At 43.2% G+C, this 26,961-nt stretch overlaps 1 protein-coding gene across 1 annotated transcript; it reads left to right on the plus strand.

Moving 5' to 3' along the window:
• On the plus strand, positions 1-26,725 carry LOC113391457 (protein unc-79 homolog). Its single transcript, XM_064218147.1, is given in 57 exon segments — positions 1-363; positions 451-565; positions 2,390-2,509; positions 2,844-3,005; positions 3,075-3,245; positions 3,350-3,442; positions 3,800-3,985; positions 4,771-4,930; positions 5,401-5,473; positions 6,079-6,161; positions 6,879-7,010; positions 7,132-7,257; positions 7,331-7,452; positions 7,525-7,714; positions 7,796-7,895; positions 7,986-8,141; positions 8,977-9,076; positions 9,950-10,071; positions 10,406-10,511; positions 10,662-10,780; positions 10,855-11,007; positions 12,008-12,088; positions 13,028-13,165; positions 13,388-13,534; positions 13,627-13,763; positions 14,368-14,550; positions 14,726-14,882; positions 15,081-15,337; positions 15,339-15,469; positions 15,551-15,691; positions 16,532-16,664; positions 16,960-17,091; positions 17,836-17,950; positions 18,263-18,358; positions 18,462-18,660; positions 18,734-18,815; positions 19,041-19,146; positions 19,278-19,370; positions 20,048-20,127; positions 20,637-20,740; positions 20,921-21,022; positions 21,103-21,265; positions 21,502-21,593; positions 22,123-22,192; positions 22,343-22,650; positions 22,886-23,020; positions 23,492-23,630; positions 24,026-24,180; positions 24,345-24,472; positions 24,545-24,757; positions 24,828-25,056; positions 25,124-25,290; positions 25,373-25,560; positions 25,642-25,783; positions 26,026-26,214; positions 26,329-26,451; positions 26,521-26,725. Coding segments are annotated over 56 exon segments (7,740 nt in total). The 5' UTR covers positions 1-363; positions 451-504; the 3' UTR covers positions 26,671-26,725.
• Positions 26,726-26,961: the final 236 nt, after the last annotated feature.

Raw genomic sequence — 26,961 nt, forward strand, 5'->3', positions numbered from 1 at the left:
ATTGATAGTATGTTTATTATTTGTATGATATTTAAAAACAAATACTAAAGTTGAAATTTTAATGCAAAATCGTAACGCATATTTGATTTGACAATTCATTTTTTCATTATGGCAACATAGAATATTTCAGGAGTTGCGCGCTAAGATTGAATCAAAATAAATAGGTCGATCAATAGCCTGAAGAGAAGAGAAAATCTAGATTAAGGTCTCATCTCTTTCGTTCGGACGGACACAGCGTCCTAACCCGATCTGTACCTAAATTGGTGTATTGATTACGTGTTTCCGTCCATTTCGCGAGTGTCATTCAAATGCAGGGCAGTTTTAAGATTCAGCTCATAAACATGGGGACACGGGCAGCGGCCTGTAAGTTAAATAGTGATGAAACGTCGCTTTACCGCTCATATATTCGATTACGCCGCATGCATGTCCATTAACGCATTTCTTTTTCAGAGGTGACTCGATTCTCCGGCCTTATTTATAGAGAAAGCTTTATGTGTGTCCCTAATGCAGTCCACGCAGGCGTTCGATAATATGCAGCTTGTTTTGGAGCCGCTGAATCTGAAAGGTGAGCTCGTATACACGGGCGGTTGAATAATACGTGTTGCACAGAGTTCCTCTGGCCCTGTATCACACTGCTTTGCCTAATCCCGACGAATTATAGACATCTTCTCACCCTGTTCGTGATTATAGTCTTGCCATCTAGTTCTTTGAATCATAATTTACAGCAATCTATATTTTCGCAAATATTTCTATAGATTAGATGCTGAATTTTCTATCGCTTTTTTCGAGTTGCTATCTATTAGAAGATACTTTTTACTAAATTAATCTGAATTTAAAAAAAAAATTATTTAATGTTAAATACCTCAATTATGTTATATGGAGTTAATGAAGATGGCAATTCTAGCTTTTTCTTGTAATGGGTGTCCCTTTATGGTTTTTGTGTCGCTGTCTAACTGCTGCACGACAAGATCCAAAGGTATGTCAGTGTTGATCCCGTGCTCTTCAGTGTTTTGATGCTGATTTTGATGTGACCCTGAGTTGATGTTGTATCGTTGACTGAAAAGAAATGAATGTTGGTGTTTTTGTTACAACATTTTGTTGTGAATGAGTGGTTTATTAATTAGAATAAATTTTAGAATGTTCAATAATTAGCCAATATGTCCTAATTTCTCTAAATAACATTATTGTTATCTTCCATTTAGGTATAATTATTTACCAATTTATGTATATCAAAGATATGATAAATAAAAACTTTAACAATGAAATTATTTTTGTTCATTCAAATAAAATATTTATAAAAAAAAATACCAAATGTACTGTAGCCATATAGTAGATATTAATTAATGTTCTCATTTGTTATACAGGAATATAATATGAAAATAATTAACTCACATATTAAATCACCGAGTTTTTAATGTTAATTATGTTTTTCTTTACCTTTAGAACATTTAGGAGTTATATTGTTATCCATGATATAGGCATTATAAAAGCAACAAATATATGGTTTTTTTAAATAGTTTTTCTGTATATAAGCTCTGAAATACATTAAAATTGCAATTAAAAAAGCAGTATTAAAATTATATTTGTAATAATATTATTTGATTTCTAAGCTCACCTTTCCTTCAGATGGCTAAAACTAAAATAACTTTTAATTAGTTTTCTTTTAATCTAGTTGACCTTTATGGATTTGGATCAAGATTACTGAATAATCATATTATCTCATACTATAGGACTGAAATGTAGCCATGCTTAGTAAATAAAATGAAAATCCCATTAATTAGAGACAGATTAAATACAAAATTAAACAATATTATAAAATCGTATTAGCTTAGTAAAATAAACTTTGCAAAATGAATTTATGGAATAAACAAGAATATAATGAAAAAATACTTTAAATGTGTGTAGATATTTTTTAAATGAAAGGTAAGAACCACCCAGTTCTCTTAGCTATTTTAAAATGTATCCGACCTATGTGGCCTCTGCATTGGGACATATGTAGAATTTGTTTTATTTACTCCTTCGTACTACTATCTATTAACCTTTTCTTTGCTTGGATGTTAAGCTTTTAGTGTTCTATTCATTTACTACATAAAGCTTATTTTTCCTGGAAACAGTAGATTATGAAACGGTAGATTTTGCATGTATGTTCCCATAGAAAAAAATCCAAACTGCAAAACTTTATCATAACTTGAGATTCAAATATTGAATTCTGGAATCTTCTTAGAGCACTTATTGTTAAATCAATGATATTTAATATGAAGAATAATTCTATGACTATAATCATGATTTCACAAGTAGATCATTACATGAAACACACTTGTGAGTTTTCATTTATGGTTGAAGTCAAGGTAATGTAGTAAGTATTAACGAGTACCTGAGAACCTTGCAGTCACTGCGAAGATCCGGAGCCTGTACGACTGCCAGCTCCGGTTGATGCACAACATACAGCCACTACCCTCAGGCACGGATATCGCTAATACTGTCAAGTACTTCTCACAGACACTTCTGAGTAAGTAAACTTTGGAGGTAGTACGAAATATTAACATTGAATTGTATTGTATGGTTTTAACTATAAAAGTCATGATTATTTTATACTATGATAAAAACGCAAACTTTTATTTAGTTCACATAGGTATTAACACTATTAAAATTATGTACTAGGTTATTTTGTCACCCAAAGGCAATATGTTGTGCTGTTTTTCGGCTCAATTGGTTAGGTGATACTGGCTTAAAATTCAGTTGCAATATTTGAACACATACAGGTGAAGTTAAATAAAAGTCTGTATGTAAAACAGAAGATAACAATATAAATATTATATAATACTAAATAAGATAAATTTTAGGTGTTTTGAAAGATGTACCGAGATCACCTTTGGAAATGATCCGCGATGCGGACTGCGACGCGGAACGAATGGGATTATATCCCAATTTAGATTACAAGGGGTTATTTAATGCAATCTCTCAGCTCGTCGATTCTGCTCCACACTTACAATATGGAATACAAGGTATCAAATACCCAAGAACAAGGAATTTACAGCTTTTTGCGGATATTACATTATTTCCGTGTATTCCAGCATTCGGTCAAGCCGTTCTGCAATGCTTGGGTTGTTTGCTGCCTTTCATGGAGTATGATATGATTGATAATCTGCCGTATCTAGTGGCATACTGCGTTGCAGTGTTCCCTGCGACATTACACCAGGAAATATTAAACCTACTGTGTTACTATATACTGCCATTCACCATCAGTAAGTGAATTACATTTTATATTAGAGGAAGAATTGAAGTATTTGGTCATGATTATATCTTTCCGTCAGAATTGATTTTGAGATAATGGGCTTAAATTTTTCAGCTCGTCGGTACTCGGGGTTAGAGGAAGAAAGCGAAGCGTCTCAGTCTGTTGGTGCCATTATAATGATGGTGTTCCAGCATTCTAATAACCCTGGTGATATTTTCATTGCTATTGAACTTACTGTTAATGAAAGCTAGCTAAAATTATTATATTCATCCATAGTGTCCTTAAATCCTGAAAGTTATTCAAATAATTTTATAATTATAAAGAACCCTACAATGTTATATAGAAAATGTTCCACTTATGGGCAAAAGTCATACTGTGCCTTAATTCCACTAAACTTCTGCGGATATATGTGGCAGGGATTCATTCTGCAGTTGTAGGTTTCCTCACGATGTTGTCAACTGGCAAAAAAAGACACTTAACTACATATAACTCATTCTTGCTTCTAATACACGTAGTAACTGACCATCTCAGCTCGTCATGTCATAGGACGTGTCAATATTCCAGCTCACCACTGCCAGCTGCTGGAATGCCTGATGTCGATGAAGCAGTGGGTGGTGAAGGACTTGCTGTGCGTGATCGCGTACGGCACGTGCGGCGCCCGGGTCTCCGCCGCGAAGCTCCTCTTCTACTACTGGCCACCCTTCGACGCGAAACTCTTCGACAGGAAGGGATTGCTTTGCAAGTTCTCCAGTGAGACCATTTTTTTTTCTTCATTGATTGGTAGAGAAGCTCGTTGAGTCCTGAGATTATTGCTTATACTTTATTGGAATCGAAAGTTATTAGTGACTTCGAGTTCTATTGATCAAATTGCTGTTAGTTCGGAGTTAATTGTTTTAAAATAAATTTTATTTTGAATTCAATTTTTACTTGGTAGAGCTTTATTGAAGGCAGTCGACAGGTATCACTCGCTTATGTATTCTACCGCTAAGCAGTGATACTTAGTGTTGTTGTGTTACGGTTTGGAGGGTGAGTGAGTGAGTGAATGAGTAAGGTAACGGGCACGAGGCATTAGCTATGTTAGGAATGGTTAAAATTCGTTACGGTGCGAATGGGCAATAGTGACTATTTACTGTTAGGTAGCCATACCGTTTGAGTTTGATTGACATAGGTATAAATAAAAACAACACGATGTGAGATCAAATTTGAAATTTGGTAAAGATATAGACTTCATATTTTTTTAAATTTTAACACGCAATAATGTATAAAACAAAATAACATTTATTGCTAAGTTACATTCGTCAGGAGCTACAGCTTCTCGTAGTGATGGTTATTGATCGGTACATACATTCGGTTTGCTCTCTAGTCGTAGTTGTAGAGGCGATTGTGTGAAAGAGATAGAGAAACACGGAATATGCTGTCTCAGTCTGATACAGGGGCGTTATTGTAAGTAAAATGCTGAAACGTAAATTAATTTCGTACTTTATTTGGTACCGCCAAATAAAATGAATGTGAGTGAGCGAGAGAGCGCGCTGCAGACGACCTGGTGCCGTTCCTGTGCCAGCGCGACATGTGCGGCAACGCGGGCGCGGCCGAGGCGGCCAAGGTGTGCTACGACCACTGCATCAGCGTCACCTTCGCCTCCGACTCGCCGCCGCCGCTCTACCTGTGCATCGAGTGCGCCAACGAGATACACAGGTGCGCGGACGGCTCCACCGGAATTGTTCGGACGAGTGGCCCATCCACGTCTCGATATACGGCATTTCAGTTGGTTCATTAAGATCACCGAGAAGAACCGTCAAGAAACTAGTACTGCACTATTTTCCGACAGTCAGTTACTTAAAAAAAGGGAATTATTACTTATCAACGAATACTGGCAACAAACTTCTGTATCATCTTCATAATCCTTTATCGAGTAATACGCCTCACTAGACAAAGATTTCTTAACATGTATTTGAAATGTATTCATTGGCAAAGCCAAAATTAGATCAGGTCTCTAAATAATATTTATTAAATATAAAACAACATCATAATTGACACGCAGGGTGTAACTTCTATTTATTATTCAACTTAACCCAAACATTTGTCAAATCTACAGATGCCAGAGAGTCGCCCGAGACACCGTAATAAATTTCTGGTTCGACAAATACATTATTTTATATTTACAGGGAACACCCTAACCAACGTTTCCATGACATCCTACATCCTCAGCAGCAAGTTTCCATGGTTTGTGAGAACAAGGTATGTGGGGAGGTTATATCATCAAATTCACCGAATCATTTTTTCGTCTATTCAATTTCAGCATTTCTGATTTGCCAGCTACAATAATTTTAAAGTACTGACAACAATTAATTAATTTTGTTTCGTGTAATAAATTGTGATCCGATTTAACACCCTTAGTGTGAAATATATTCCAGAAGGAGGATCGAGCCTTTGCCTTCTTATGATTATCACATCGCCCTTCTATATTAATGTCAAAACCAAACATTATTAATTTATCGACCTTCGAAAGGTAGTTAGTATTACCTGACGTCCGACCAGTTGAATGAATGGGTTACATCGTCCATTCGATCATGAATCTGTGCGAAAGGCATTATTTCAGCGGCTGGATATTGACTTTACATGATATCTAAACAAATGAATATGTAGATGTTTGTTTTGTAATACCTAACTGATAAAACGACAAAACCAAAATACATAAAACTTATACCATAATATACAGCGCGTTCAAGAGAAGGTTTTTAGAATATGATATTATTATATTGGTAACTCCTTTAAATAAACATTGATTGAAATGACAAGTGAGAATTTCGTGTTCTTTTATATTAGGAGTAACATGTTTTCAGAACTGCCGTTCAACAGATAAGGCGGCTTACTCTATTTGTTTCTCAAACGAGTGTGCGAGTTATAATGGCAACCATCCTATCAGGTAAAATAAACAGATAATCAGGTTTATTGGTAATTAGGAGCTGATAGGGGTGACTATTGGCGATAATTTTAACCCCCATATGAGTTATTTTGAAAAAATCTAAAAAACGTGATAACTTAAAAATGATTTACTTTTGAATTATGCATGTGGGGGTTAAAATTGTCACAAATAGTCACCCCTATCACCAAACGGGAATACGTCGAATTACCAATAGCCCTGGATGTATATACCTTCATACATGGGGGTTATTTAGTTTCTTTTTTGTTTCCTTATATGCCTTTTGTTTTGTAGATTTTATTTGGATCTTCAGATAAATCTTAATACCAATACAAATCATCGATTCAACTTACACTTCACTAAAAGAAGTTTCAAGGTCAAGGTGAGCCACAGACTGAATTAGGTCAATTGTGTGTTAGAACTGTGAGTTAACAAGTACAAAAACACTTAATGATACTTATTAGTAAAAGAAGATTTTTCGATGATAAATAATTGAATTGAATAATGGTTTAAGATTTTTTTTTTTATTGTTGGTTTTGTTTGGGTTTCATCCCAGTCTTAATTTTTTGTTATTTTTTAATGAACATATATGTTTTTCGGGATGAATAGTGTTTGTCTTAAGTCTAGAACATTCTCGACTACCGGCTCTTTTCTAGTTCAACTTGAAATTTAAGATTCAATGAATCAATGTAACATTCAACACATAACATAATCTTGCAGATACTGCCAGCAATGCCACGGGAATCGACACAACAGTCGCCGTGGAGGCGACCACGTGGTGCATACGAGACTACCACCGGCTTGGCAGATGGATAGTGACATGCAGACCAATCTCGTAGAGGCGATTATTAGGTGGGTGTTCTGTGCTGGAGTTGCCGAGTTGAGAGTGTGTGCCGCATCCCTTATAATTAATGATACTAGCCTTAGTTGGCAGCCAAACACTTTATCATCATTTGTGTTTTATGTCTCCCAGCCTTCTGAAAGAAGCTAAACCGATCAACATGGAGGATCCCGACATAACTACCGACCAACTGAAGGCACCTCTCCATGTCAGCCTCCCGGACCCGATATCCATCGAAGACAGGCAGCTGCTCGGGCGGTGAGCAATCCCACATCGAATTCGACAGAAACACTAGCTAGGAGAATATTGTAACGGTTTTTCCAATTTCTAGATACGGAGTGTGGTTGATGGTCGGGCTGTGCACCCCGAACCCCGACACCCCGGACGAGGTGCTCGGCCGTCTGCTGTCGGTTCTCTTCCACTGGTTCCACGTGACGTCGTACTCCTACACCGGTACGTGTGCGAGTGCGAGTGCGTGTGCGAGTGCGTGTGCGAGTGCGACTGACGCGAGGTGCGCTCCGGCAGGCGAGACGGCGAGCACGGTGGAGAAGCTGAAGGCGGAGCACGCGTGCCCGTGGCTGCGCGACATCGCGGAGCGCCAGCGCCGCGTGCTGGTGGCGTGCCTGCTGCCGCACCCGCCGCAGCACACGCGCCAGGCCGGCCACTGGGACACGCTGGCCTCCAAGGCGCACCACCTGCGCGACGGCCTCAACCGGTGAGCCCCCGCCGGGAGCCCCGGCCGCCTCGGTGCGTTCTCGAGACGTTACATTCTATATCGTAATTGTTTGCGTTGCAGGCTGTACTGCTTGATCCCGTACGGGATTATCACTCAGTCCATCTGGGACTTCATCATGCCCGCTTGGATGGAAGCGATATGCTCTGACGTACCTGAAAAGGTGTGTATGCCTGTAGTTTTGAATTTTACGAAAATTACAGTACTATAATATTAAATAAAAATTGTGACAAATCAGATTATTTTTACGCAGGAAGTACTAGACCTCAAAATAGCACTGACTAAGATCCTGGAACCGGACTGTAGCATGGTGGGGATGGACGAACGTAACCTGTACAACTTCGCTACTCTCAAAGTGACGGACAAACCTCGGCCGGACACGGTGTTGCCAGTGCTGGAATGGTTTCAGGTGCTGTATTAATTATTCTACGGCCTCTAATGGCAAGAGAAGTAAAAATTAGTGAACAACTTTGACTTTGAATCAACATGACGTTATTAATCGTGATCTAAAATAATGAAATAATAATAATAATGATAAATTAAATAAAATAATCTATGGTATTCATAACGAATTTGTGCAAAAATGGTGCTTCGAATGTTGTTTTTATTGGAACTCTGGTTAAGTGGAGTGGGTTTATATTAGAAATAAAGATCGAACTATTTGTAGTGCGTAATATAGCGGAACTATTTGCAATTTGCGTGGAATCTGTGAATCTTTGATATTACTTTGGGAATTGGAACTTAAACAGATTTTTAATAGATATTGATTTAGTTGATTACGTCGAATAATTAGTATTATAGCAAATGTAGTGCCGAACCTGCCACCCTTAAGGCCCAAACGTATTCGACGACGTCCAGTGCGATTCGTCCTTGACACTTTCCCCCGCGTTAGTTCCTCATAATTTTAAAATATGGATCAGTGCGTCCACTCCTGCGCTCGTGGAGTGTAATGTTTTGTATTTTAACTTTCCCCTCTTCGTATGTTTAAATTCCGTGTTTATTAGTTACGAATAAAAGTATGTTGGATAAGTAGAGTATTTAATTGCAACAGTATATAGGTAATTCTTTGTTGAAGATGAATGATGAATGTAACTAGAGAAATGGTGGCTTACATTACTTTAATTTAGTTTATTTACACAGTAGCAAATATCCGGCGCGATTCAGGAATGCGACGCAATCGATCAGCGCCATCTTTCGATACCGGATTGCAACACACACAATTAAAAATAGACATACAATTTCAGACGATATCATTTCTGGAGGTGAAGGTCCCGCTGTCTACATTATTCGATCTCTTCAGCCATTGCGTAATCAACTTGCCTGAGAAGATTTGCAAACCGCCCGGTATGATATACACAAGGAAATATAGTTTTAGAGAAGTTATTTGTAACTTAAGGCAATCCTAGCGATTTCTTACGTTTTAATATATTTCAAAGACTTAATAATATTACTTTGGCACCTTCGATTTTTGACGATAGCCTCAAAAACACAATTAAGTTCCATTTTCTTGGTGGCTTGATAGGGCTTCTTGCGAGCCCGTTCGGGTAGGTACCGCACAATTATCATATACCTATTCAACCGCCAAGCAGCAATAGTATTGCCAGTGAACCAGTCTCACTAAAGGCACAAGAGATCTTAGTTACCATCAGATGGCCAGTCAGTCCCGCCTATTTTTGTGAATATATTAATCATCGTTTTGCTCAACTGACAATGACACTGTAAATGAATATTTAAAATATTACAAATAAAAATATTTTTTAATTATAAAACTAGACTACATAACATATAACATAACATAAACAGCCTGTAAATTTCCCACTGCTGGGCTAAGGCCTCCTCTCCCTTTGAGGAGAAGGTTTGGAGCATATTCCACCACGCTGCTCCAATGCGGGTTGGTGGAATACACATGTGGCAGAATTTCGTTGAAATTAGACACATGCAGGTTTCCTCACGATGTTTTCCTTCACCGCTGAGCACGAGATGAATTATAAACACAAATTAAGCACATGAAAATTCAGTGGTGCCTGCCTGGGCTTGAACCCGAAATCATCGGTTAAGATGCACGCGTTCTAACCACTGGGCCATCTCGGCTCGACTAAAACTAGACTACTTATTTCTAACCGATTTCGTTTAGAAATTCACTTTGATAATCGTTTGCATTTTGCTACGAATTAGTTGTGACTTGTCCTTGATCTAATGAGAAATTATTTATTTTAGAAGACAACAAAACAAAAACTGAAAGTAAAGAGTCGCCGCCCGACGAGAAGGAGAAAGACGACGAGACCAAACCGCAGAACCTGACCTGCTGCATTCTTATGCTAGATATTATATTGAAACAGGTATTAAAACGATTACATTTATTCATCTAGTAAATTAACGAAGTCGATTTTTCATTTGACAATATAATTAATGTAAAATCGAAAATAAACTACCTAATTATAAAAAAAAAACAAACAATTGCACTGGAAATCGAGATCGATTTGGTCAAATTACATCACAAAGGAGTTAAAAGTCTACAGTCGTTCTACGGTAGAATACTATATAGAGCTAAATAATTGATTTTTTTTAGTAAACGTTTGAAGGGCTTGCAACATGATTTTTAAGGTTTTATTTCTATTCTGATTTATAGAATATGGAATTGTTAATACCACGAAACTTTCGTTTATTTCTCAGATGGAGCTGCAGCACCATCGTATCAATATACAGACGGTCAGTAGCGAAGCGACGAAGCTACTCCGTCTGATGCTGAAGTCTAATCAAATGAACACCATCGAACACGGTAGGTAATTGTTTCAGTTCCCGGACTCCCCTTTCTATTGATCTTGCCATGAGTGCACCAGAGAAATATGAAGTGACCCAATGTCAGTCCCCGTAGTTAAAAGTGTTACGATTAAATGACCCGTCGGCGTCGGCGTCGGCGTCGGCGCAGCGGAGTGCCGGTCGGGCGGCGCGTGCGCGTACTGCGAGGCGGCGGCGCTGTGCCACCAGCTGGCCGTGCGCCTCGTGCGCTCGCTCGTGCCGCGCGCGCACCACCTCGCGCACCGGGAGGTACCGCTCGGCACTCGGCACTCGGCACGTGTCGCGTGTCGAGCGCCGCACACTAACGCCGGCGCCCGTCGCAGGCGTCCGTGGAGGAGTGGCCGGAGCCCAAGCGCGCGTCGGAGGACGAGCGCAGCCGGTCGGGCGACGCGCCGGCCGCCGACGCGCCGCACGCGCCGCCGCACGCGCTGGCCGACCGCGCCTCCGTGGGCGGCGTGCTGGTGCACATGCCGCATGTCAGTATCGGCGGCGCCGGGCCCATGGGGGACCGGTTTTGGGGAGCGTCCTGTTTACTGTTCGATGTTTTCAATTATCTTTGAACTGATAGCGATAACATCTACGATAATGGTCCTCGGATCCTTGATATCGTTTAAGATTTAACTCGACGTAGAAATAGTTGCGTCTCATCACTATGACTCAATATAGACATCGGCATCGCTTTACCCATCCCTCTGTGTGTCACACGATACTGAGCTGATGATTTTGTTAAAGTTATATACCTTGTTGAATTCTTTTTCTTCTAAATTTAATTGTGAAAATATATTTGTAGCTTGATGGCTGCATGTTCGAGTAGGGTCGCTCCTACATATTGTTAGTTCGGATTTGTTTAAAATATACCATAAATCGTATGTCGTCAATCCAACGAGTTCTACGAACAACATGTGGGAGCGATTTTAAGACCGCTGCTAATTTATTTATGATGTATATTATGTGTGTTAGATATTATTTTGTTAATAGCAACACAGTTATAAATCAAACAATAAAAAAAAAAATACATTTCTCTAATAAATCAGCGTTTAAAAGCTGTTCAGGATTTAAAAATAAAATTGACTAAACCACTAGTGTAATTATTCAATTTCTACTATCATAATATGTTTTTTTTAATTTCCTTTAGCAAAGAGTATGTGAATACGGCGCTTGGTGCATGCTTTACGCCACGTTAAATACCATTTAAGCATGTATAGTTTTCTCAAACGTCGACCTGTGTTGCTATTGCAAAGTAAAGTTTGATTACGAACAAAATATTTTTTAAATTGCCGAAAGCCGGGATCAGACGGCATATTTTGTTTGTAAACAGACAGACGATGAGTTACAAATGTCTGTCTCGAGAACGACCGTAGCGTCCCGGCGTCCCGGCGGCCCGGCGCCCCGGCGTCCCGGCGTCCCGGCGCCCGGCGTCCCGGCGCAGCGCGGCGCCGGGCGCGGCCGGAGCGTGTGTATATAATAGACGCATAGTTTGTTCATTTCATGCAACTGTCACTAATAAGCGACGTCGGCTCGGACGCCACGCTGACTAAATCGTCAGGCGATACGCAAGTACGTTTTGACCTCTTTTATTATTTTGCTTCTTTCGCGTAACGTTCGTGTTGTTCTAGTGTCTTCGTGATTTTTATTATGATGTTCGTGAGAATCCTTTTGGGCGTCATCTACAATTTTTTTTTTTTTTATCGTTTTCTTTTTGTTTCTGTCAACCGCTAAAAATATGAACATCGATATGTCAATAATGTATCGAATATATTTACAGTAGCTGAACTGCTGCTGGGTAACGACAGTTTGTCGATGTTGATGTTTTCGATGAGCTTGACGGTTAGTTTGATGTTGAAAGTAGCTTATTCGTATGCATTCATTTCTTTAGGATGATTTCTTTGTAAAACATTAAGAATGACACTAATCGTGACGTCACTTTGAACGTTGTTGATGTGAAAAATGTTCAGAGAGAGGTCTCGTTCCAAAATTTAAAGGAATGTTCTTTATTTCGATTAATTTTTTTTTTTGTATATATAGTAGATTTATAAATATTAAAAAATAAATGCTGCATTTATCTAGAACGATCCTATTAAAAGCAAATATAAAAATCCAATAACATAACATATCGGTGACATTTGAGTTCATATCATACCTCGGTGTTTATGTGGAACAAATACAATGTATTTGCTCAATGAAGTCGGACAAATTGAAATGTAATTTGTTCGAATTTGCACGCAGCGATGATAAATGTTACAGAAAAGGAACACAGAAAAATATCAATAGATAACCTCCATCGACGGGTCTACCGTTCTGAGTCATGCTTCAGAATTCATTAAAATGAATCAGACTTTTGGCTTAGCACTGTTGCATATATATATATATACATTCAATATAGATGTGCGTACATTTCCACGGCATACTAAACATTAAAGTCATCGTCGCTACGACGTAGAACAGAGTAGACCATCGTAGCACGTACGTGAGTATGAACGTGATGGGTGGCGGTAGATAATGACGGCGACGGTGGAGACGATCACGGAGCAGCTGGACATGGCGGTGTCGCTGCCGCCGCCCGAGCAGCCGCCCGTGGCCACCGCGCACTCCGTCACGCTCACCGACACCGACGTGGCCACCGCCACGGCCAACGTGAGTTGACGCCCCAGCAGCCAATCCAGCATCCCTAAAATAATTCCCACCAATCAGTGACATGAAAAATTATTTTAACTAATGATTACGACTTGGACACCTCAGTTTTGTTTTAGCTGTGTTTGAATTACGATCTGAAATCTTCTCTTAAAATGCGTATATTTATACCACCCACTGGACTTCCAAATGAAGCCAATAAAACTAACTATTAATTTCTTTAAGGTGTCAACCCCAAACCTGTTAGGTGATCACGAAGGTGAATCGGTAGAAGAGGATATGACTAATTTTTGGCCCACATCAGCTGGAAAGTTCCACTTTTGCATTGAGGAGTTACCTCAAGAGCTGCAGTACATACATCAATTACTGCAGGTATGAAAGTGTGGACCTTTACTTTGACTCGACTTATCATTATAAATTAAAACTATATACTAATATAATTGTGTTGTCTTGTTTCTTCATAGGAGCTAAAAAATACTAAGCGGCCCGATGTCCTGTATCACCTGCTGCAGTGTCTGCAAGTTCTCGTGTTGAACACCGATGCGCTCGCTGAGCACAAAGGGTTTTTAATATGGTGTCAGGAAAATCTACTTATTGACAAGTGAGTGTCTGTTAATATTTCGTAGATTATATATAATATTTCAAAGGCATCGCACCCCTCCCCCCCCAAGCTAAATTACTGCCGTGCATTATTTATTTATTTAACTCTTTATTGCACACCAAATATACAAAAAGATACAAAATATATTTTGTTTAAAAGAAAATTGGCCAAGCAAAAGGCGGTCTTATGGCTTATAAGCCATTTCTTCCAGACAACCTTTGGGTTAGAAGGATAATGTGTATGGAAGACGGCAATATGGTGGTGCAGTAAAAACTTACATTATGAAATAATAACGAATACAACTCATTAGTATTAGAGCGAAGTGTTTTAGTGTGTGTGAGATGATTAATGTAAGGAAAAAGACATGACTTATGTGATTTTGAAAAAAACAATACTTTTTACATTGCTACGCGGCCCGAAAACCATCGCTACATTTTAACCATTATGCATTATGCATTATGCTACATTTTAAGCTTAAGCCACAATTGAACCGATCTTAGGAGATGTATATAATTTTATCAATCGAGAGATTGACAACGTAACAAAGGGCTACGGGTTGTTCCTTACGAAGCTTCGGCCAAAATACTTGCGTGTTCTTACGCAGCCTGTGGAACGTGTGCGACGCGGCCCAGTCGCACATCAGCTCGGTGGCCGTGCCCGTGCTGCTGCACTGCGTGACGCTGGCGGGCGGCGCCGACGTGTTCTGTGCGCTCGTGCGGGACGCCTTCCACCACCCCGACCCCACCAAACGCTTCACCGCCGTCGAAAGGGTCACCATGCTCATCAGGTGACTAGACGACATTTATTAACTGAACTCTCCTTTATTAAACTTATTCTGAAAACGACTAGTACCATTCTAAACTGCAAAGCATTTTAAATCGCAAGGTCGTCTTATCTGCATTGTAAATAGTAATAATACAACGCCAATAATGCTGATGATCTCAATTTTATTTCCTACACAGGTTCATGGACGGCTCTCCCATAAAGTCAAGTCTGCCGCTTCAAACTGCGTTGGCCACGGCGTTCTGCTACCTCATCTCCAGTATGGACGACATCAGCGTGTACGTCGCGCAGCGCGCCACGCTCTACATCGGCACCGTACACGATAACGCCATCGATGTATTCATGATTCTTTCTTTTGTTAAATTCAATTACAATGTTATTTTTTCATATCAACTAAAAAGTTAATTTAAATCGAATCAAATTGTCCAAAAATCTTTGACATGATTTCGGTATTTGTTTTAAGTATAGAGTAATATCAAGAGATTGAGTTAAGTAATTGCCACCAGTTAAAGGATCAAATCGATTTGTCACCAGCTGCTGCTCTACTGCCTGGAGACGCAGTTCGACTTGGTCGTAGTCGACCGCCCCATGATCCTGCAGTCCGTCTACCAGCTGCACAACACCCTCAGCGACCGACGCATCCTCACCTGGGAGTTCTTCCTGAACCGGTTCGAGGCGCTGTTCCTGGAGGCGCAGATCAACTCGAACAGGAGCGCCGAGGCGCCGAACGCCCGAGGTGAGTCACGGGGGAGCGTGCCGGGCCGCTCGGCCGGCGTGGCGTGGCGTGCTAACGGGCCTTGGCGGCGCAGGGCGGCGCGCGGCGGGCGTGCGGGGCGCGGCGCGCTCGCTGGCGGCGTCGTTCGGCGCCAAGTGGCCGTACAAGCGCACCGTGTCCGCGCCCGCCGCCGTGCCGCCGCCCGCGCGCGCCCGCGGTGAGTACAAGCGCCCGCCCGCCCCCGCCGCCGCCGCCCCCGCCCTCGCCTGTAACGTGTGCGTGCGCGCAGGCGGCGAGCGCGACAAGGTCTACGCGCGCCAGTACTCGGCGCCGCTGCTCAAGCGCAAGACGTCGCGCTTCGGCCTGGGCCTGGGCCTGCTGCCGCACGCGCCGCCGCACGCGCCGCCCGCCGCGCCGCCGCACGCTCCAGGTGACGCTCGTCCTCGACCGTACGCTCTCACGGTAGCTGTGACTAGTGTACCCACCTCATCAGACTAAGTATGGATGGCGATCGCTCTACGCCTAAGTGAAAGCCATAAAACAGATATAAATAACTAAATGTTTATAAATATTCCAGATCACTGTATCCTTATCATTCCAGGTTAGTGTATATTACATAGAGTACCCTATTTAGCTCAAAAAAATGTAGTCCCCAAATTTAAATTGTAATGCTGCATAGTAATAAAAACATGCAGGTGTAATAAAATAAAAAAAATACAAACTACCCATTAGAAGCACCAAAGACACAGAAAACGTGGCTGTGGAGCCACAGATATAACAATAAAAAGAAGAAATATCCATAGCAGTCACTATTTTTTACTTTTTCTCAAAATTTGTCATATCATGCGAAATAATTTTATCATCAACATCAATCCTCTAAATTAAATAGCCATAGCGACGCTTTAGGAATCACCATCACAAGTTGCATCCAAATAAACGCTTAACAAAACTATCCTTATATCGTTGAATACAAATATAAAATATTCAAGCAAGTTGCAGGCTCTGGTTTGTGGAGCTTTCATAAAACTTAAGACTTAAAAATTCTTATAGTATTGCTTATTAATCTTAGAATATTACATCGAAAGTTACATTTACATTCTAATCATACATCTGACTAAATACGTACATATCTAATTTGGTTGACACAATTATATACGTGACAATTTCATCCTCATTCCACTCTCCAACACTGATTATAATAATAAAGAAGTATCATTAAAGTTATATCACAATCTTAGAGGAAGAAAAGAAGGTTTTTTTGGATTATCAGATGGGATTCATTCTCTTTCCGGGCGATCAGAAGAAACCTTGACAACGGTTGTACCCAAAGCAGCTGACCTAGAAGAGGCTGATAAGGAAACCACTAATCTGTTGGTCTTCCTATTGATGCAGTTCTTGTCGAGGTATATGTTTGTAACAACCTTTTTTAAGAGCCAAGTCCAAATTTTTTATAACTATAAAAATACTACAATTATTCTATGATTAACTAAATCAATAAACGTATAGAAAATGAACTGAGAAGTAACGAATATTAAAATTATTAATTTTTTTCTTATACAACACTTTGTAGTCAATCTTTGCAAAGATAGTTCTTTTGTTGACATAAAACTTAAGTGAATTATTTATTTATTTAAATTATCACCATTATGAATGTAACTTTGAGTTAAATTTCAAATTAAAAGGTTATTGTAATTATAGATCGGATCAAGCTCATCCAACTGAAGACAAACCAACTCAGAAGACCCAGGAATTAGTTCTACGGCATTTGTTCTTGTTGCTTGGATATAATTCCGTGGAAAAGTATTTTACAATATCGCCGCATACGCTTCGGTAAGTTTTCAAATGCATCAAAATTAAAAGTCACAAAGTTCATTATTACAAACTTTTAGTATTTTAGAAGATTTTGAAAAAAGCTTAAACCAAAATGATCCCTAAAAGGAGAGGATAATGTCAGGTCATTTAAGAGCTAGCTTAGCGGGTACTGTACTGATCCATTAACATCTGATTAAATTGACTGATTATATTTATTTATTATCTGATTACTGAGAAGATTTACGAGAAGGTGCGTTGACTAAACTCTATTACTTGGAAAATAATACGACCTTACTCAAAAGTCGCTTTGTGGATGTTTTGTTAAATACTGATTATCTCTTTCTGACTCAATTGATTTTCCATTTGGGAGAATAATATACAGCATTGTTTATAAGTTAATCTTCGATTTATATTTAAACAGCGATAAAGCCTATAGTCGTTAAGTCATGTTTGAAATTATTGCCTCGAGTTGAAAGTATTTCCAAGTAAAGTCTGCACCCTGGAAAAAAATGTTAGATTGTTTAGAATTAATATTTAATTTTAAACAGTAATTCTATTTAAGGTTCATTAATCTCATGTCCTTTATCCAAAGGTTGTCTGGAAGATATAATTCTTTCAGTGATATGACAGCTTTTTGCGCATACCATTAATTTTATTATTTGTTTATGACTGTATGTTTACCTTACTCTTTTGGTGTAAAATTATGTTTTTTTATTGTATTCTAAGTATACTAGTAATTCTATAAGTGTTTTATTTTTATAGGCTGTCCTCAATATTCAACGCATTTATGGCGAATCTGCCTCAAGTGTTGGACCAGAACCACGTGATGGGGGCCAGCATCGCCGAGCCCACGCTGATGTTATTGCAGGTCGGTATTCGGTTTATTTAATTATCTGGTACTATTAATGGCCAACGGTGATAATATTGGTACACGCTTCGTTCTCGATCTAAAAACTTCTAGAACTGTTCTACGTTTCTACGTATTGAGTTAAAAATGACAGTTTGGTTTCTAAGGTATCGCATCGGCTAAACCAAAAGTAATATCTATACTGTTGGAAGTTTAAATTTTAGAGCATTATTAGATTCGTAAACGAGTACACGTATGGCTTACAAGAGATACCCGTAACCGAAGACTAACCGCCCGCAGCACTGCGCGCGGCCGGCCGTGGCGGCGGGCGCGGCGGGCGCGGGGGGCGCGGGCGGCGCGGGCGCGCACTCGCTGGCGGCGCTGGAGCCGCACGTGCGCCGCCACTGGCTCATGGCGCTGCTCGTGCTGCTCTACAAGGTCAGGCCCTCGTTCTCTCACGCGGCTGTTTAACGCTGCCCCGCACCCGGACCGTGTGGAAATTCGATTATCACAATCTCGTGTCCTCGTACCTCCCCCGCAGTACCACTACAGCAACGGTCCGCTGTGCACGCTGATGGGTTCGCTGGTGCGCTGCGTGCTGCAGTCCGTGGAGGCGCAGCACCACCAGTGTAAGCGCATCCCGCCGGTGCTCCTGCTGCCGCAGCACCAGCAGCACCAGCCGCAGCAGCACCAGCAATCGTTTCCCCAGCATTCGCACACCGTGCCTCATCGTGCGAGGGGTTCGTTATTTTTGCACCAGCTCCGATAGCCTGTGAATAAGCATTTTGAAATTATATCAAATATTGATCGTAGAGAATCGCGAGCCGGTGCCGAAGACCGAAGACACGACTACGAAGTCCCCGGCGCACTGGCCAGACCCGCCTGAACTTCCCAAGTGAGTTGGTTTTTACTTGGACGCCGACACAGGGCAATTGTATTTGGTAACAAAAAAATAACCATAAATGAAATAAAATAGTACGTTTTATCAATTAAACGTCAAAATTTTGTGAAACGTTATAAACCAAATCACAAAAATGCGACCTTCGTCTTAGAAGCTAATTTGAAAATTTGGAAATTGTTAATAGCTTTTGTTTCTTGGTTTATAAAAATTTTGTTATAGATACCAGCAGTGGAGTCTGGAGCAGGAGTCTTCCGAGAGCGAGCTGATCGCCATCCCGGAGACCAGTGACAAGTCGGACACCACTGTGCACGGGAGCACTGCACCTGTGCGTATTCCTTATTATTTAGACCACCCATAAACAGTGTAGTTCCGTAAGAGATATGAACTTGAGAACTTCCTTCTGAATATATATGTGTTATGTATTATATAATGAAACATGAATTCCGTAATGTGCAGGGTTCGTTTGACGAGCCGTCGCACTACGAAGACCCGCCCAACGTGTGTCACGCACAGGCAGTCGTATCTCCCTACCCGACTATCAGTAAAGTCGTAAGTACACTTTTAATAATTTAACTTTCGATTCTGAGACATGAAATAAATAAATTATACATTTTATTCATATGTGGTGCGAAGATAACATTCATTTATTTTTGTTTTTTTTTCAAGTGATAACATCTTATGGGGGGGGGGGGTAAACCACTTCGTTACGTAACGCGTTACATACTAATATATATACATACAATTTAAGTAATAACCTAAGTTTTTCTCAAGTTAAACAATTTCAATATTAAATAGTTAAACTTAGATTAGTTTGAGTTATCACTTGTGTTGGGCGTGGCGAGATGCTCACGTATTTTTATCGCGTTGGTTGGCGCCCCTATAAATGAACCATCTGATAAGTGATTACTACTGCACTAGCAATCTTAGCAACTGAGATGTTATGTCCCTTGTGCCCGTAGTTACACTGGCTCACTTACCCTTCAAACCGAGGCATAACAATTATAATACTAATTATTGCTGCTTGTTGCTAGAATATATGATAAGTCTGAGTAGGTACCACCTCAGACGGGCTTGTTCAAAGGCCAACCACACAGTTTATATAATGTAAGCTATTCGAGTAATTCAATCTCATTCTATTTTTATAATGTATTTTTATTCTTGTCAAATTGGGAACTTTTGTCTCTAAATATGTCTATTTCTACCTCGATAAACTATGGGGTACGCAGCAGCCTGCTGTTGGGTCGAGGTCAGCTCAACAGCTTTCAACTAGCTCGTCGGTCTCTATCGGCAGTGACTCCTCAAATTTGTAAGTATTATAATTTACAATATGCACTTTATTGTTCTAACAAACTTGCTTCAAGCGGAATTTTGTAAATAGTTTTGAATCAAACCGCCTGATTCTATATATAAATATAATTTTTCAAATGAAATTATATATTAGCTTGAATATATTGATTTCAACGAATGCTCTCCTTTGAACCTTCATTATTTTAGTGTATTAAAAGTAGTAGTAGTTGTAGAAAAGAACACATTGTGATAAAAAATCATGTATATAAGTAACTGCCCATAAAAGAAGATTTTTGTCCCATTGCTGAGCAAAGTCAAAATTGAAGTGTTAAGTCTTAAAGAGAAGATTGGAATTCTCCTCACGATGATTTCCTTTACTGCGAAGCAAATACCATCACAAACACGTGACGCATACAACTATGCTGTTGCGTTTATTTACTAACCCGAACTGGAAACACCATTGCCGATCTTACGCAGGCTGGTGGGACTTCTTGGGACTGGTATACGTGTCGATGTAAATGTTGTCAGGAAATCGACGCCAATGAGCGGGCATTCGGTGGAGATATGGCCGGATCAGTTTCACCAGAACTCTCCGAGGACTAGGTTGCTCGGCAAACAGAAGAGGATTGTAGGTGTGTCATCTCTTTATAAGATATAGTCAAGTTTCAAAGAGTACCTTAAAGACAAATACTTAATTAATTTATTTGCAGTATATGCTATAAATACGTTCAACTCTGAGGTAGCCATCCGTCGCTGTTTTCGTTCAGCTCACCAGTAAATCAGAGCCAGGGTTACAGCAGGGTGTGTTGCAGTGGGCAGCAGCACGTCGCCCGACACGGCGGCGTCCTCCAACGGGGACGCGCTGCACGCGCCGCCCGCGCCGCCCGCGCACCACGCGCTGCTCAGGAGCCCCGGTGAGCGCCCGGGACTCCCGGGACTCCCGTGCCACCGCACTCGGTCCGGGTCGATGTTACACCACACGTGTCGCCCCCAGGCGTGGCGTACGCGTCGCCCGAGTCGCCGCTGTCGAAGATGGAGCTGGGCTGGAGCGCGCCGCCCCCCCACGCGCACGTGCACTCGCTGTCGCACGCGCACGCGCACGCCCACGCGCACGCGCACATACACGCCTTCCACATGGCGCCGCCCGCGCCGGAGAGGTCGCGACGCCCCCACAGTTCGCTTGCTATCAGCTAATTATTTAACAGGCTCACTACCCAAGGCTAGGATGGATGAGCTTAACGCGAACAACCCTTTGCCGAATCGACTGTAAATTTTACCACATTGCTGAATAAATTCCAAATCTTCGGTTAAGGCCACGTTTTCTAACCACTGGGCCTTTTACCGTTAAAGCCTAATTAAGTCTCATCTCATATAGTATCAAATAATTTTCCAGGCTTCTGCCCATCGGCCCTAAGCCTAACAAGGAACAGTACCCAGTATTCAACGCGCTCGTAGACAGAGTGAGAGAAGCCCTCAATGTCCCTGGTGAGTTTGTAATTATGTAATTTTACATTAGTCGAAATGTTTATAAAAGAGCATATTCAAGTACAACTATTGAACGGCGAGCGACCCAATATTATTACAAGATAAGACAAGGTTTTTATTCAGGACAAATATGAATTGCAGACATAAAATTATTAATATACAAAAAAATATTGTTTGTAACCAAAAATAAATAACAGGATAAGCAACGACTTGTATCTCACACCAAGGCGCGCCTCTCCGCGTTAAGTTATCGGCGTGCGCTAGCAAATATAATCTAATTTCGACTTTATTTTTACATTAGTCAGCTCACGCGCCCTCAGACACCTTGTGAGCACTAAAGTCATTCATACGTTAGTCATCTCATCGTCATCTCATGCACCGAAATTTAGCGTAGAGGGGCGCGCCTTCGTAAATGGACAGATATACCTTTAGTTCTGTTCGGTATGCATTATATTATTGTCTCTATTTTAAGCTGAAGCTTGCTTGTTTGACGAATGCGACTTGAACAGGGGAAAAGACGTGTTTTCAGACGATTCCACGGAGCGGACGGACTCCAGCGACCACGAACCCCGACCCGCCGAGGTGCGCGAGCAGCCGCGGTGAGTGTCCTCGCGTCTAGAGTTTACGGGACTTAAATTTGTACGAGCCGATTTAATGCATTCTCTGAATGACTATCCCTAATCCCTAGACGGTGCTGATGTGTGTATTTAAAATGTCACTATAAGGTCCCGTTTTGAACATCCCCGCAGCTCCCCCCGGCGCCTGTCCCGCCAGGCGGCGCAGCTGGGCTCCCCGCCCGCGCCGCGCCCGCTGTCCACCGTGTCCGTCGGTACGGCGCGCGACGAAATCGCTTTAAATTTCTGCCAGCCCGACTGGCTAAAGGCCACGGTCTCAGCACATGTTATTGTATCGGTACTGGTGTATTTCGGCTTGAAGGGGGAGGGAGCCAAGATAACTACAAGTGCGAGGGACGTAACATCTCAGTGGTTCATAGGTGTTGGAAGGAATGGTTACGACTGGCCATTATGTGGCCCCAACGTCCTTCCGATACCGTCCGGTACCGTCCGGTACCTACTATATATATTTCAAATTCAAAGTAAATAAAAAATAATAAGAAATATAGTAATTAAAGTAAAGTACAGTAGATGCAAATTCAATAATGTATGCGTATGTCACCGTAAAATTGTCAGCACTGCTAGATTATAATCCATCCTGCGAGATTATAAGCCGCCGACTGGTCGCAAACCCTGACGGTCGGCGTACAAATTTACGGTGACACACGCAAACGCGAGACGGAGAAGAGTGCAGAGAGCGCGTGTGCGCAGACAGCGGGCAGGGCTGGTGGGCGGGCACGCGCCGCGCCGCGCGCCGCGCCGCGCACGCGCACGCCGACGCGCGCCGCCCCGACCACACGCTGCGCTACCGCTGTGCGCGCCGCCAGCTAAGCCCGTACACGATGCTCGGCCCAGCCGGATGCCTCCGCGACATACTTTTGTCTCATTTCGAGGAGATCCATGAATTCATAAAAATTTAAGCAATTGTTTTCGACAAACTCCAATTCTGGCTGAACTGATGTATACTCTGTGTCGTCATTCATTTTGGCGCCAAATGTAGACGAGTGACTTGCAGTTTAAAATTAAATAAAATTAAAATCGTAGTTCGATCGTAGGTTTCGAAATTTCTAAAAAATCTTTTGAATAAACGCCAAGTTTCGCGGGAGACGCACTAGTATTTTTTGAAGTTTCAAAGTGGACGATCGCCGCCCACAATGCATGCATCACTTAAACTTATTAAAATTTATTTTCAATCACTTATCTAAAATCTCTTTTGTTATTTGACTGAGTTTGAGGCCCCGGGAGTCCTCGGTGGAACACCAGTATAAGTGGATGCCGCCGCAGGTGGCGAGTGCGGGGGTGCCATGGAGCAGTACAGCGACGAGGAGTTGGGCCTGTGTGTGATCGTGCTGGCCACCTTCGTGCGACGGGAGCCTGCCGCTGCCGCTGCGCTGCTGCCGGCGCTACTGCACAGCGTCACGCGGTACCGTACACGTTGCTAGTGACCCCCTAAATGTATAATGTGTACAAGATACAATTCGGCTATATCGAGACATAGTGTATGATTTGCCTTATAATATACCCTTAGGAATTAGCTGGGTTAACACTCACGCGTTCGTCGCTGGAACGGCCGACGAAGACTAAATGTTTGTAACATTCTCGAAAGTGTCCAACACTTTGTCAAAATCACGTTGACTCTAGAAGTCAAAAATCGATGATAATAAATAACAATTAAAACTTAAATATCATAAATGCGATATTTTTTAATACCTAACAACAAATGACCAACCTCTAAAACGCGAGTAAAGCCGCGGCCGATAACTAGTAAGGTATAAGGTTTATTGCTTTGGGATGCTATGAATATGTTTTCGTCGACAGAGTGGTGCAGCTGGGCAGCTACTCGTGGCAGGCGGAGAGCAGCACCCGCCTGCCGGGCAGCGCCGTGTTCGTGGCGCACCAGTTCCTGCGCTGTGTGCTGCACCAGCTCGCCCCCAACAACGTGTTCCTTCAGCTCTTCCTGCAGCGGACACCCGGTAAGTTAAAAGTTACACAAATACTGTAACTTTTAAATTACAATGTTGCGACGTGACGTTGGGAAGTGTCTTTGAATGACAATACTTTCGGGCTCGTGTTCATATTTGTCAAATGCGAGTCGATTATGTTTTTTTATATTTAATTAAATGAAAATGAATTTCAGAGAAGCAGAGGCAGATGTTCTTCAAGAGCGTGGCACAAGCGTTCGTGGACTTCAACGAGCTGTACCCGTGTGGCCCGCTACAGCTGCTCATCGAGCATCTCAACTCGAAAAAGACCCTGCCCATCGACGTGAGTCTCGCCGCCGCCCCGACAGCGCGCCTCTCACTCCGGCCGCATACTGATCGAGCGTTTCGGCCGCAGCAAATGGGCGTCATCGCGGGCAACATGGCCATGTACCTGGAGTGCCTGGCGCCCGAGGCGCTGGGCCCGCTCAGCGCCTGCAGCGCGCTGCTGGCGGCGCTCGAGGCGCTGCTGCGCGCCGTGGCGCTGCAGCTGCCGCAGCTGGACGACGCGCTGCCGCTGCTGCGCGTGTGCGCCGCCGCGCTGCGCGTGCCCGCCGCCACCCACCACAAGGTGCCCTCCCCACCGCACCCCCCTCGCCCACGCCGCTCGAGCGCTCGTGACGCCCTGCCGCTTCCCGCAGAGCCTGCTGGAGCCGATGTCGAAGATCGTGAGCTACGCGATCCAGAACTTCACGGTGCGGCTGTCTGTGGTGAGCGAGGTGAGCGCCGGCTGCATCCGGGCCTTCGCGCGCGACCGCGACAAGCTGCTGCTGTGCCGCGTTCTCGTCTACGAGCTGCTGCACGCGCTGCGCACCAAGACCACCGTGCCCGACGACAACCTGTTCATCCTGCTGCAGTTCGTGCTGCAGGGTGAGTATTCGCCCGCCTCCCGCGAGGGACGCGTGCGCATGACGTTCAGCCGTGTGTCCGCTGGCAGGGCACGGCGCGACGCTGCTGCTGCCGCCGCAGCTGCAGGCGGGCGAGCTGCTGGTGGGCGGGCCCGACGCGCGCGAGCTGGCCGGCGGGCCCGTCGACTGCATGCGCCCGCATCTGCCTGACATGCTGGAGCTGCTGCACGACCCGCACCTGCTGAACAAGATTAAGGTCGCCGCTACCTCGACGTCTCAGTGACGTCAAAAATTGATGCCTCCTATGCGACAATCTGAACTTAATATTTCACCATCAGGGTTCGGTCTCGAAATCGATAGTGAATCGGAACCTCATCTGTCTGAACGAGGACACGCTGGGCGCCATCGTGAAGGGCGGCATCGCGCAGTACGTGGCCATGGAGCTGGCGCTGGAGCAGAGCCGCGGCAAGCAGGACCGCGGCCCGGCCCGGCACGTGCTGCCGTGGCTGGCCACGTCCTTGCCGGGGTAACTCCACATATCAATCAAATGTTTTTTACAAGTGTGGGCATAAAAGATGACAGCTTGTGATACTGCGTTCGTCGCTAGGTCGCGTGACGTGAACGAGTGCGTGGGGCGGGTGCGGCAGGTGTCGTGGGTGGTGCTGGGGGCGCTCAGCAACGCTCGTCACCACCCGCTGCAGCTGCCCGTGCCGCTCGACGCCACCTGCCACCTCACCGACCTCATACAGGTACCACTTTGTCTGATAGAACTTCAGGAAAGTTTACTACATGTGATATAGTGAGATGAACCTCAAATTTAAAGAACAAGACACTCTGAATGCATGCTTATGTATGATATAAGGTAAGAGGACGATTAAAAAGATGAGGAATGGAACGTGGAGGAAAGAAGTTAACTGTGACATAGCTAGAGATCGCGACAATTAAGAGAGCTTAAGCAGTAACGGGCCTGATGAGCGCTGTTCCGCCGCAGAGCATCATGTCGTCGTACGTGGAGTCCGGCGCGGAGAGCTCGCAGCGCATGAGCGCGCTGTGCGCCGCCTTCGTGCTGTGCCAGCTGTGGACGCTGTACGCGCAGCGCGCCAACGCGCACGACCTGCTGCTGCACTTCTGGTGCAAGCTGGTGCCCACGCTGGCGCAGCTCACGCACGCCTCGCGACTGGTACGTCTTAACGGCTGACATCGGTCCGTGCTGCGAGCGGTGCTCGAGGCGGCCCAATGACAGGATTGTTTTCTTGTAAATCATTCTCGGTATTACAAATGTTTACCATTCCAGCTGGCCGAAACGGTGAACCTGCACTTCCTCAGCCTCCTGGAGTCTCTGCTGGAGTGCAACTCGACCGTCCTCAACAAGCTGCTCCCGCTGTGGGCGCCCATCCTGCACTCGCCGCTGTTCACCGTGAGTACGGCGTGCGTGCGGCGCGTACGTGCGCGTACTGCGGGCTCACGTGTGCGTGTGTGTGCGCAGATGCCGCGGCACGTGCAGAGCCGGCTGCAGTGCTGCGGCGAGCTGCGGCCGGCGCGCGCGAGCGGCGCGCTGGAGCACCGGCGCCTGTACCGCCTGCTGGCGCGCCTGGCGCAGCTGGAGCTGCAGCCGCACTCCTTCTACTTTATATGAGCGCCTCTCTACTGTTAGCGTAGTAGATATCGATATATTAAATGAACTTAAAATATTGTTCCATCGTTAAAATGTTTTACTCGTAAAGACCGCCCCTCCCTCTCCCCGGCACTCGTCGAGAATCGACAATACTCTGTATTCCGGTACACGAGATGAGTTAGCCAGTGTGATTATAGGCATCGAATGACACGACATTATTATTTATTTTTGTAAAATATTTTAATATAATCAAAAGAGTTTTAATAAATAACATTATTTGTATAAAAATTCATGATTGATAACAGTAGATAA

The sequence above is a fragment of the Vanessa tameamea genome, chromosome 20 (genome assembly GCF_037043105.1).
Source record: "Vanessa tameamea isolate UH-Manoa-2023 chromosome 20, ilVanTame1 primary haplotype, whole genome shotgun sequence".
Taxonomy (NCBI): domain Eukaryota; kingdom Metazoa; phylum Arthropoda; class Insecta; order Lepidoptera; family Nymphalidae; genus Vanessa; species Vanessa tameamea.